Below are 11915 nucleotides of genomic sequence, written 5' to 3' on the forward strand. Positions count from 1 at the left end.
GTTAGGGCAGGAAACACACCCAATCTTTATTCTAAAGAGAGGAAATTCTCAATTGTTAGGATCCCAGGCCCTGGTGACAGGCCCTGCCTGGAAGCCCTAGGGGTGGGGGTCTCCTGTAGAAGTGATCGATTTCCTGGGAAGAGGCGGGGGGCCTGGCAGGGCAGGGATGGCACCACTCACCTCACACCCACCACCTCCACGTGGCTTTTCTTGGCATTTTCAAGCAGGTGTCTGCAGGATTTCAGTGACGCTCCAAACTTGAGACTCAGGCGGCTCAGGGAGTGGGAGTCATCGGTGGTGATGCACAGAACCATCCTGCGGGGACAGGCAGCGCCTCTGCTGGGGCGACCCCGCCTCCCCCACCCCGAGCCACGTCTTCTCAGAGGCCAGGGCTGTGAGCCTGCGGGGCTCAGAGCCGCCCAGCCCCTCAGGCTCCTGACCCCTTCCTCGGCCTGCACAGCCAGCCAACCCCCAGGGCTGAGCAGTCCACCCCCCAGCGGCCCGTGTCTCCATCCCTACGGCCCTGCCCGGGGCCAGCCTCACCAGTTCTTTCCCTGGGCAGGTGCACTGAGCTCTAATCCAGCCAAACCGGCCTCCACACCAGCCCGAGTTTTCCAACGTTTTCATTTATGATTTTTAAATAAAACCTTAAGGAGAACCCTCTATCGTATAAAATGGACAAAATGGAAGCTGTTCTGGGGGAACCGCCCACCTGGCCCCACTCCACCTCCAGAGCCCGCCCTGGAGTCCGCAGGGTGTCGAGTCACAGTGTGAAAACCGCACGCCTGAGCCAAACGCCCTGCCACAGCCCCTGGGCACCAGGTCCCTGCCCGGTGACCAGCTTCGTCCACTGTTTGCTTCCGCCCCTCACGCGGGCGCACTCCGGCCACACCCAAATTTGGCCATCCCCAAACGCCCCGTGCTGTTTCCCACCTCCGTGCCTTGGCTCGTGCAGGTCACACTAACGCCCTGCTTACGCCCCGCCCACCAAAGTGCGACCCTCTTCTCCAGGCCCCCTTGGAAGGCCACCTGCTTTGCGGCGCCGCGCTGCCAGCCCTTCTTGCAGTCTCGGCCTGTGATTCTGACCTCCATCACACACGGGCTTAGCTCCGCCGGGAGCTGCCTCTGTCCTAGTCAGGCCCTGGCAACCGGGGTCCAGCCCAGGTGCCCCCACTCCAACCTCCTCTGACTGTGGCCGGGCCCAGGGCAGGGGACATGGCGCCGCCTCCTTCTCCCTGAGCTCAGGCCTCTGTCCCAACCTTCACTCCCCCGGCCCCCTCCACCCTCACGCACCAGCTACCCTCCTTCACACGTGTGGTTCTCAGCTTACTTGGCACTAGGATGGCTCTTTGCCACCTTTGCCAGCTCCATCTCGTTGTCAAAGCTCAGCAGCTGGACCCCATGCTTGGCAGCATACCTGATCTGTGCAATTTGCTTACAGGGGTTGGCATAGATGATCTTACTGGCAGGGACGCCAATACGCTGGACCAACTCCATCTCTGCCTGTGGGGTCCCAAAGATAATGGTGAGGGGGCACCAGGGCCTGCAGGGCCCATGGAGCCCAAGGAAGCACAGATGAGGGACAAAGTTGTACCCAAGCATGGGGAGGTCCATAACACTCTAATTCAATAGATTTTCAGAAATCAGGACTTACACTGGCTCACCATTCTTTGGCAGGCAGGGCTACTGTGTACAGTCACGCAGGCTGTGCACTGCACAATCCTGGGAGGGTTGCATTCACATCGAATACATGGTAGACTTGCATATTTAGTGAAATTTCCTGGCAGTAAAGCATCTCATTAAACCAAAAATCAGTATATTTATGATAACAATTAAGTGTCTTGAAGAAATGGACTTTCTAAATCACATGAAGGCACTTATATGGACTCATGGAAGCCCTGACGACCAGCTTTTGACATATTTTCCTGGCAGATTTAAATGTTTAGAGAATGTTAGTGTATTAGAAAGTCAACTAGACCAAGAGTCTTTCTGACATAGGTCACCCAACGTCCAAAGGCCACCACTGTGTGTAACACTGGGCTGAGTGACCCCAAATGAACCCCTCTCCCCTCAAGACCTCCTCTTCTTCTTCACAGAACACTGCTCTGCCTGACGCAGCACAAGTGATACCGACAAATAGCGCTGCTGCTGCTAATTACAGCTACCATGCTCGTTGAGCACCTACCACAAGCCAGGCCCTGCATTAGACCAGGGGTCAGAAAACTTACTCTGGAAAGGGCCAGAGAGTAAATACTTCATGCTCTGCAGGCCAGAGGGTCTCTGTTGCAACTACTCAACTGCCACCACCGTGCAAAAGCAGCCCAGGGCAGTAGGTAAACAAATAAGCATGGCTGTGATCCAATACAACTTTACAAAATGAGGTGGTGGGCTGGTTTTGGCCCATCATCCAGCTTGCTGACCCCTGCTGTAGAGTCACTACTTTATTTAATCCTCCATTCTACAGAGGAGGAAACTGATGCTAAGAGAGGCCACAAAGCAAGTAGGGAGAAGAACCAACTTTCGAATGCAGATCTGACTCTGCATGGATAAGGGAAGGGGGTCAAGTGGGAGCCAGTTTTGAAACACAGTAGGAGACATAAGAGCCACTTTTAGCCATCCTGAATTTGTAATAAAACCCTACATTTCAATTTAGCAATCTTTCAGCAGTAGGTATTTATACACATTATGTCTGTAATGCCTATAACGATCCAATGAAGTATTTATTAGCCACACTTTACGGAGGACAAAATTGAATTCAGGGAGGTCCATCTGCCAGTGGTGACACAGCCGGTAAGTGGCAGAGAGGGACGCAGAGGCCCACATCCAGAGCTGGAATTACTGCTCTCACAGCTTGCTTCCCAGAGGCAGATGTTTCCCCTGACCGAGCATGAGTGCATGTGAAAACGTGTTTCTGCTCCCTACTTAACCACCTGTGGAAAGAGGAAGCAGAGAGGATAGCACTTTGAGGATGTGTGATTTAGCTTTGCTGATGAATATTTAAATAATAGCTATTCTCATTCACTGAAAGTTTACTATGTGTCAGCCACTGATTTAAATATTTACTCCTCCTGATAACCTTAAGTATAAGGTAGGAAGCAGAGGCTCAGAGAGGTTGGGTGACTTGTCCAAAGTCACACAGTGTATAAGTGGCAGAGCTGTAGATTTCACCTAGGACTGTCAAACTTGAGTGCTCCCTGCTCTTACGACCTCAATGTTGAACTGACAGATATTTATTGAGCTTATCTACTGAGTTGCCAGGCTCTGTGACAGGTGCTATTCAAAGGAAGGGGTGAATAAAGCAGAGACTGTGACCCCGTGGAGCTTTAGGTGGTGGGGAAGATGGGCCTTCACAAGTAAACAATGAGTAATGGAATTATGAATGGGGTAAGCCTGGAAGAAAAAGTACAAGATAACAGAGACGGTGCGATGGGGAGAGTGGGTGTGAGGGGCTCAGACACCTCAGTCGAGGCCCGCAGAGGGCCTCCGCCAGGCCGGGAGGAGGACGGAACATGGCCAGGAGAGGAAGCGGCCTGGCCAGGCACCTGGAGGCGAGGAGCTCAGCCGGATGAAGGAGCACAGGCCACCCCGCGGAAATGGGCTGGCGAAGGGCCGCGGGGATTCTGGAGAGTTACAAGGGGCCTCCACAACCCCCAGGGCCTTTGAACAGGCCGGGCTCCAGGCACCTGGGTGCTAGCCAGTCGGCAGCTGGACGCGCAGGTCTGGGCTGGAGATGAAAACATGGCAGGTGGGGCGTACTGGTGGCATGTAAAGCCACGGGAGGAGAAAAGATCCCCTAAGAAGAGCTTTGCAGGGTTAGGGTCTGAGACCAAATCCAGAGGAACCTGACCACTTAAAGGGTAGTAGAAGACTGGCAAAAGCCAGCTCCCGGGACCAGGGGAAAGTGAGGCAAGAGCCCGTCTCCAGAGGGGGGGAAAGTAAGGAGAGCAGCCTCGTTCCTGGAGAGGCGCGGCCATGTCCAGATGGGAGGAAGTGTCCCAGATGGCAGAGGGACCAAGGAGGGGGCAGGCGCAGAACAGCGCTCGCTCTTCATCTTACACGCTGCTGGACTCTTTAAAACTAGGAGTATGTGTCATAGCTGAGTATTTTTCAAAAGAAAATGTCGCTGTGCTGAATGACACTGAGAGGTCAGATTACAAGAGGACCGGGGAGTGTCGCCTGAACAAGTCTAAATGCATCAACACGGAGTGATGGCCAAAACCTGCCGAATTTAAAGCTTCTGAAGAATGGTATGCACTGTAAGAACTCCTTTCATATTTGCTTGAAAAATCCCAAAACATTTTATGTATTTTCTATAGGCCATGGTGTATTTTTTAAATACTATCTGGCCACCAAATTCATAATGATGATTATCTGTGCAGACATAAAGCTGATGTCCTACTTTCTTTGGTGAATGAATCAATGTATTATTTGAATAATTCAAAATCAATGTTTAAAATAAAGTGCTCTCTGGATCTAGAAGCCTGGGGATCACAGGAGGCCTTGGTAAGAGGAATTCCTTGGAGTGGTGAGAGTGGAGGTCGGGAAGCAACGGCTTCAGGAGCCAGTGCTGCGAGCCAGCAAGCAGGTGCAGGCAAGCGAGTGTAGACGGCTCGTTGACAAGGCTGGCCATGAACCGGGGCAAGGGATTAGGCTGAAGGAGGTGGTGGGTCCAGGGAGGGAGATGCTGAGGGAGACAGCAAGAGAGGGCAAGGGGTGAGAAGAGGAGAGATGGGGCAAGGTCCTTGGGAAGGTGGAAGGGAGGACCAGAGCTCCTTCCCGTGCGCAGTGGGACCATCTGTTCGCCCAGCCGGGTCCCAGCCTGGCCCTGCCCGGGCTAGGGAACGGGGCTTGAAACGCGGCCACCCTGACAGCTGGCCAGGAGAGGGCAGTCTCCGCCTTCCAACCAACGTGGCTGTGCGTGCGCGAGAGTAAACTCGCCCCAGGGGCTGCGTGACCCCGCCCGCCGATCCGCACCCGGGTTCTACCCCGCGGCCGCGCACCCGCCGCTGGCCCAGGCCCAGCTCAGCAATCCCGTCCCTGCAGACCTTGGAAAAGACGATGGAGTCGGAGACCACAGGTGCCTGTCCCTGGGGCAAGTCACTCAACCTCGCGCAGCTTCTTTGAAGCGGTGCCTCGCAGGGCTGTGGTCAGAACGCGCGGTAATAATTACCTCACTGGGTCGTTGCGAGGATAAAATGAGATCATGTCCAGAAAACACTGGGCAAAGCGCCTGGCTCAAAAGCAGCACTCGGCAAGCTGCGCCGCTCTCAAGGCCCACAGCCTCCAAGGTCTCTCTAAGCCCTAACACCCCGCAGTTCTGCCCTTGCGAGGCCAGGCCCTGAGGCTAGAGGGCGGAGCGCCCCACCCTGCCTTTCCAGAAGCACCCGTGCTGGTCAGCTGCGTCTGGGCCAGCTCTTCACCCCTGGATCAGGAGGGCCAGTAACGGATCCCTTCCTCCGCCTCCAGAGCGCAGGCCAAGATGCGGCAGGCTGCGGCCAGGGCAGTCCTGGCTCAGCCACGAGCAAGCCGTGGGAGGTGGGCCTCCAGGTCCCTCAACGGTAAAACGGAAATCTCTCCCCCTCTGCGCTGCACTGGGCTTTATGTAAGACACTCTCAAAATAAGGGGTGCAAAGCCAGGCTGATGCAAGAGAAAGACTCCTCTGCTACTAAGAGCCTTAACATGTGGTCCCTGGTAAAGGTTAACCTGCTGGTTCTGACCATCCCATCCTGGTGCACACACCTCTCTCCCACCTGAATATCCTCCAGTCCTGTCAACCTGCCCAGTCTAGCTCTCATCTTTCCTCCTCCGAGAAGTCCTTCCAGAACTCTCTCTACAGCATCCAATATGAACACTCTTCCCCTCCTTATGCACAGAGCTTGAGCTTTGCTCTCTTCTCTGGCCAAACTATCTAAAATTGCAATCTTCCCTCCCAACATCCCCTACTCCTCTTACCTACTTTAATTCTCTCCACCGCACTTAAGATCTACAATGCTATACACTGAATTCTTTAACTTGTTTATTTTCTAGATTCATGAGGGAAGGGCTTTTTTTTTTTTTTCTGTTTTGTTCATTGCTAAATCCCCACTTAGAATAGTACCTGGCCCCAAAGTAGGTGCTCAGTAAATAGTAGCTTAAAGAATAAATGAGATATGCCCACAGCTGTACTCCGAAGAAAATTTACAGCTTTAAAGACGTTTGTCATAGAGTAAGAATAGAATGAAAACCAATGAACCAAGCACCCAAGTCAAGGACAACAGCATCTGTCTTCCTCAACACTATTGCCAGCCCTACCCAGCAGTGTAGACACTGCTACACGCTGTAGGAGCTCGATGGATATTTGGGGAGTAACTATTGAATAACAGTAGTATATAGGTAAAGTAAATGCAAAGAAGGTAGAGGGAATTAAGACAACAATAGAAATCAAATTAGAAAGACAGTAGCATTGGCAAAAAGCAAACAAAAACCCTAGAAGGATTACTTAAGAAAATGCGGTTACATATTATTAAGATTATACAAGAGGGAAGTGGACTTGGCCCAATGGATAGGGTGTCTGCCTACCACATGGGAGGTCCACGGTTCAAACCCCGGACCTCCTTGACCTGTGTGGAGCTGGCCCATGCGCAGTGCTGATATGTGTAAGGAGTGCTGTGCCATGCAGGGGTGTCCCCTGCATAGGGGAGCCCCATGCTCAAGGAGAGCACCCCGTAAGGAGAGCCGCCCAGCACGAAAGAAAGTGCAGCCTGCCCAAGCATGGCGCCGCACCCACGGAGAGCTGACACAACAAGATGATGCAACAAAAAGAAACACAGATTCCTGGTGCCACTGATAAGGATAGAAGCGGTCACAGAAGAACACACAGCGAATGGACATAGACAACTGGGGAGGGAAGAGAAGAGAAATAAATAAAAAATAAATCTTAAAAAAAAAAAGATTATACAAGAAAAAATAAAATAAAACCAACGATGTGAAGGTTTGTTTGATTTTTAATTACAAGGATACCAAGAGGTTTGAAAATATCCATTAAAAAAGTGACCCATCCACCCAGGGACACACAAACTTCCAATCTGGAACATAAAGTCTGGCAAAATTCCACACTCAGAGCTCCCACCAGCACCCCACCCCCACCCCCCGGTCGCCTTAAGCCCCCTCCCAAGTGGGTGAACCTTCCCAGAAGGCCAAGTACAGGCCACTCCTACTTCCCCAGGGCCTACCAGCGCAGCCACGAGTGTTCAGGAGGCAGTGAGGGTCAGGGCAGCGGTGGGGGCCAGAGGCTCACCTTGTTGGCACAGCTGAAGCCCAGCCCCAGCTCGGCCAGGGCCTTCAGCACGCCCAGGCTGCTGTTACACTTGACAGCGTAAAAGGGCCGGACTCGCGGCAGGCACTTGAGAAAGCAGAAATGCTTCCTCACTACGGCCCCCAGGTCAGCCACGAAGAAGGCAGCAACCTCACCCTGCACAACAAGAGGGGAGGCTGTGAGGCCCCACCCAGACCCCTCCCTATCCATGCCATCCACAGTCCTGCCAAGCTCAGCTCTGGGCCATGATGCTAGCCTGCTCTAAAGCTTTCTGGAGCTCCCCAAACCTTCAGGGTAGAAGGCAAAGTCCTCAGCCAGGCATTCCATGATCCAGTTCCCACCACCCCCACTCCCAGATCATACGATTCAAACTCCAGCTGCTGAATCCTTTTCCCACCTTCAGGCTTTGTTCCTGCCAGGCCCTTCCCCCACTTCTACCCCGCAAAACCCTAATCTACCTTCAAGTTCCAGTTCCAGCTCAGCTTCCACTCTCCCCCGCCAACAAGGCAACTTTTGCCCTTGATGTCCCTACTGTATTTTGGATGTGCTCCCAAAATACCAGAACTGCATACACATCCATCTTCTCCAGGAAAGGGGAAATTCCTTGAAGAAGTCATCCCACCAGTCCCTGAGGACATCTGGTCATCACAGATTTGCCGAGGGCCCCATACGTGTGTGGCTGAGGGTGAGACCACATTACTTAACCCTTCTCTGGAACTCAGTGTCCTTTTAGGCATTACTTTGTTTACTGATGCCCACTTGGTGCCAGACACCTTATGCTAAGGAACAGAACTGTCCAGACAGGGCTCAGTCTTGAAGGGGCTTGTGTCTGGAAGAGAAGGCACCCCTTAAGCAATTACAAGTCCATTCAATAAATGCTAGATGAGAGTTTCTTCAAATAAACTCTCAAAGTGGTTTGGAGCCTGGAGAAGAATACTAAATCTGCCTGGGGCAATCAGAAAAAAGGCACGCCCAGAAATAAGTAAGGGAGAGAGGCTGGGAGAAGGCCCAGAGGGAGCAATCTGAGCAGAGGCATGGTCATAGAGCCGCTGGCATCACTGCAAAGTGAGAGTAAACGGACACTGCGGGAGAAGCCGGAAACCGGGCTCTGGAGGCAGGTCCCATGTGCCTTGCAAAGGTATTCTGACTTGCTTGGTCCTGTAGGCAGTGAGGAACTGCTAAAGAATTCTGATTTTTGAGCAAGGCTATGATATATTTGGAGAGGTTGGGCTGAGGCAGGGAGGAGGTTGGAGGGCCTTGAGAGTGATGAGGGCGGAGACAAGGGAGGTTCCAAGTGAGCGCACGGGAGGGTTTTTTCAGGAGACAGTTTCCCAGGGTGTGCTGATGCCTAGAAGTAGGGGGTGAAGAAGAGAGATGGGGAGGAGAGGCCGAATCCCCAGCTGAAAGGGCCAGTAGATGATGTGCTGTTCATCAAGGCCAGGAACACGGAGAGGGGAAGGTTTTGGGGCAAGGACCAAGAACTGGGGATAAAACGGGCCCCTCCCTGTAAATACGAAGGGCTGAATAACAACTACGGGAAAGAATAAACGGGGGTCCTCGGGGTACTTCCAGAAGAGGCAGCTGGGCCAGCACAGGCAACCAGCCGTCTCTCCCCCTGCCTCTCACCGTGGCAGCCTGGGAGGCCCCCAGAGTGAGCTCCTCCAGCAGGTTTCGGGTGCTGAAGCCCTCCTCCACCATCACAAAGTCCGATTCATTCAGGTAGCCAGCCATGCCGAGGAGGAGCCCACGGGCTGGATGGAGCTGAACCTGCTGCTGCTGCTGCCGCTTTAGAAAGTATGCAACACACTGCGGGGAGAGGGAGAGGGATAGAGCCGGTGGGGAGGCGGGTCGGCCTCCGCTGCCTTCCTCACCTTCCCAGGCCAGGGCACCCAGCTCCGCCACACCCTGAGCCAGCACAAACCCGGGGAGTTCAGGATCACTGGGAAGGGCGGGGATGGTCAGGAATCTCAGACTCTAGACTGGGTCAAGGCATTGTATGCCTAGATGTCACCGCCTCTTCTAGCCTCAGTTGCCCTGTCTGTAAAATGGAGGGATTGTTTTGAAGATGCTTCTCAATTCTGACCTGCTGGATTAAGGAAAGGCGGAACAGGAAAACTGAGATGCTTGGGTGGAGAAGGTTCCAGGGCCTCCAGTCCTGATCACGCTCACATAGAGGCTGCCCACAGCCAGGCAGAATCTCAGCCTGAGAGCTGGGGTTTAGGTTTGGGTCCGCTGTCTGCTGCATGACTTTAGGTATGTCCTATCTGCCCCCTCACAACCTCGGTTTCCCTATTCGTAAATGAGGGCCAGGTTGGTCTTGACGTGCTATGATTCGAAGCGCGCACGCAGGTGCCACGTGGTGGGTGGAGGCTGCGGACTTGCCGGCGAGAACGCAAGCCTGAGGTTCTCTCCGGGCGACCCCTCCCGGTGCCCCCTCCCGGTGCCCCTCCTGGTGCCAAGGTCCCACCCCGCCCCCAGGCCCCCTTACCAAGCCCCGTCCTCCGCGGGGGCCAGAGCCAGGCGCGCTGCTAGGGGGGGTCGCCGGTGACCTCGAAACTTGTGCAACACCCCGAGGAGGAGTGGCAGTTGCGGAGCCGAGGCCCCTGCTGCGAGGAGGCAAGGGCGGCGGGAGAGCAAGTCAGCACCGGAGCCAAAGGCGCCCTCTCCGCGCGGCTCCCCCAGCCACCCCCAACACTCGCCTTAAAACGCATTTACACGGCTTCGGCCCATAGGTCTCCCCAGCGAGTGAATCGGATCCTCCGCGCCTCCGCTCGCTCGCTGCCCCCGGTTCGGGCCCCGCGGCCTGCGCCCCGCCCGCCCTGCTGCCACCGACCCCACGCCCCGCCTCCTGCCCGCGGCCCGCTTATATAAGCCCCGCCCAGACCCCGCCCCCTAGGGCTCAGGCCCCGCCTCCACCCCGCTGTCCTTCGGTAACCCTGGCAACCGGGTGCCGCCGTCCCATTGGTCGATTCCGACATAAAGCGTTCAGAGCAGCGCTCCGGCTCCGCAAACCTGCGCTTCAGTGATCAGCTGAGCACCCTCCCCGGGTACCCCACGTGGAGAAAGCCCAACCGCAGGCCGCCGCCTCCCAACGCCGATCCGCTGCCGACCCTAGAGCGCAGGCAAGAGGCCAGGTTTCTCCTTACCTCCCGGAAGCCCTTTCTGTGACTGCCCCAACGCCGTGGCTCCTCTTTCCTCTTCCCTGCCTTGTGAACGGCTACTCATCCCTCAAAGGTTAGGTCAAATGTCACCTTGAATTACTTTTATAATAAAATCCTTCTTTTGAAAAATTGCCTACTCCTTATACCTCCTCTGGCTCCTCCAACTCTAAAACCAACATGTATTCAGAGAGCTTTTTTGTGACTTTAGACCCTTCTTGTGACTTCCCCAGCTCAGGACAAAGCATCCCTGTCTTCTCTCACCTTCTGAAATTGGCAAATTCCTACTCACCTCTCGGAGTGAAATGTGTTGCCTTCTCCAAGAAACTTTCTTTGACTTCCTCCTCTCAAAGCGATTCTTCTCTTCTATCCCTGACAAACTCGTGTTCATCAAAGTCCAGTATAAATGTCATCTCCTCTGTGGAGACTTCCATGATTTCCCCAGCCCTGAAGAACAATGGAACTCCCAGTACTTATATCTGTATAGATTCCTCTTTTGGCTCTTGTTACCCATAGCATGAGATTCCTGTTGTTGCTTTACACTTCCTGCTTGGTTACACTTCCCAGCTGGCTTGTGAATTTCCAGAGGTAGGGACTGAGCACTTTCACCTCATAGTGCCCAGTGCCTGGCATAAACAGTGCTCAAGAACACTGAACAGCTATACCACTGAAAAACTAATCCTTAAGTTTATCTGGAACAGTAACTATGCAAGAATAGCAAGGGAGCTTGAAAAAGAGGACTTCCAGATATCAGAATATTTTAAACACTTTTTTTAATTAAAGTTAATAGATCACAAAGAATGTTACATTAAACAACGTAAGAGGTTCCCGTATAACCTATTCTCCATCCTCCCACCCCCATCATTTTTGTAAGTTGTATTTTTTAAGATATATACATCTCAAAAATGTTACATTAAAAAACATAAGAGGTTCCCGTATACCCCCCACCTCCCCACCCCACTCCTCCCACACCAACAACCTCCCCCATCATTGTGGCACATTCATCACATTCGGTGTACATATTTTGGAGCACTGCTGCACCACATGGATAATAGTTTACCCTGTAGTTCACACTCTCCCCAGTACATTCAGTGGGTTATGGCAGAATATATAAAGTCCAGCATCTGACCCTGCAATATCATTTAGGACAACTCAAAGTCCCAAAAATGCCCCCACATCACATCTCTTCTTCCCTCTCCCTGCCCTCAGCAACTACTGTGGCCACTTTCTCCACCTCAATGCTACAATTTATTCATTACCAGTCACAATTTTTTTTATAGTAGAATATCAGTAAGACCACTCTAATGCATATTTTATTCCTCCATTCTGTGGACCCTGGGATGGTGATATCAAAATATTTTATAAAGCTATAGCAGTGCTGGTGCAGGAAGAGACAATAGTTTAAGAAAATAAAGTCTAGAACAGTCTCGTGCAATTAATGGAAAATATAGTATATAATGAA

The 11915-nt window shown here is 53.0% G+C and overlaps 1 protein-coding gene across 1 annotated transcript in view; it reads right to left on the reverse strand.

Moving 5' to 3' along the window:
- Nucleotides 1-10140, reverse strand: part of AZIN2 (antizyme inhibitor 2) — a 45228-nt gene extending 35088 nt beyond the window's left edge. Inside the window, 6 exon segments of the mRNA NM_001293731.1 lie at nt 181-315; nt 1331-1503; nt 7278-7451; nt 8922-9101; nt 9784-9901; nt 9995-10140. Of these exon segments, the coding sequence (NP_001280660.1) occupies nt 181-315; nt 1331-1503; nt 7278-7451; nt 8922-9026 (587 nt within the window). The 5' untranslated portion in view covers nt 9027-9101; nt 9784-9901; nt 9995-10140.
- Nucleotides 10141-11915: the final 1775 nt, after the last annotated feature.

Source organism: Dasypus novemcinctus, chromosome 9 (assembly GCF_030445035.2).
Source record: "Dasypus novemcinctus isolate mDasNov1 chromosome 9, mDasNov1.1.hap2, whole genome shotgun sequence".
In the NCBI taxonomy this organism is placed as follows: domain Eukaryota; kingdom Metazoa; phylum Chordata; class Mammalia; order Cingulata; family Dasypodidae; genus Dasypus; species Dasypus novemcinctus.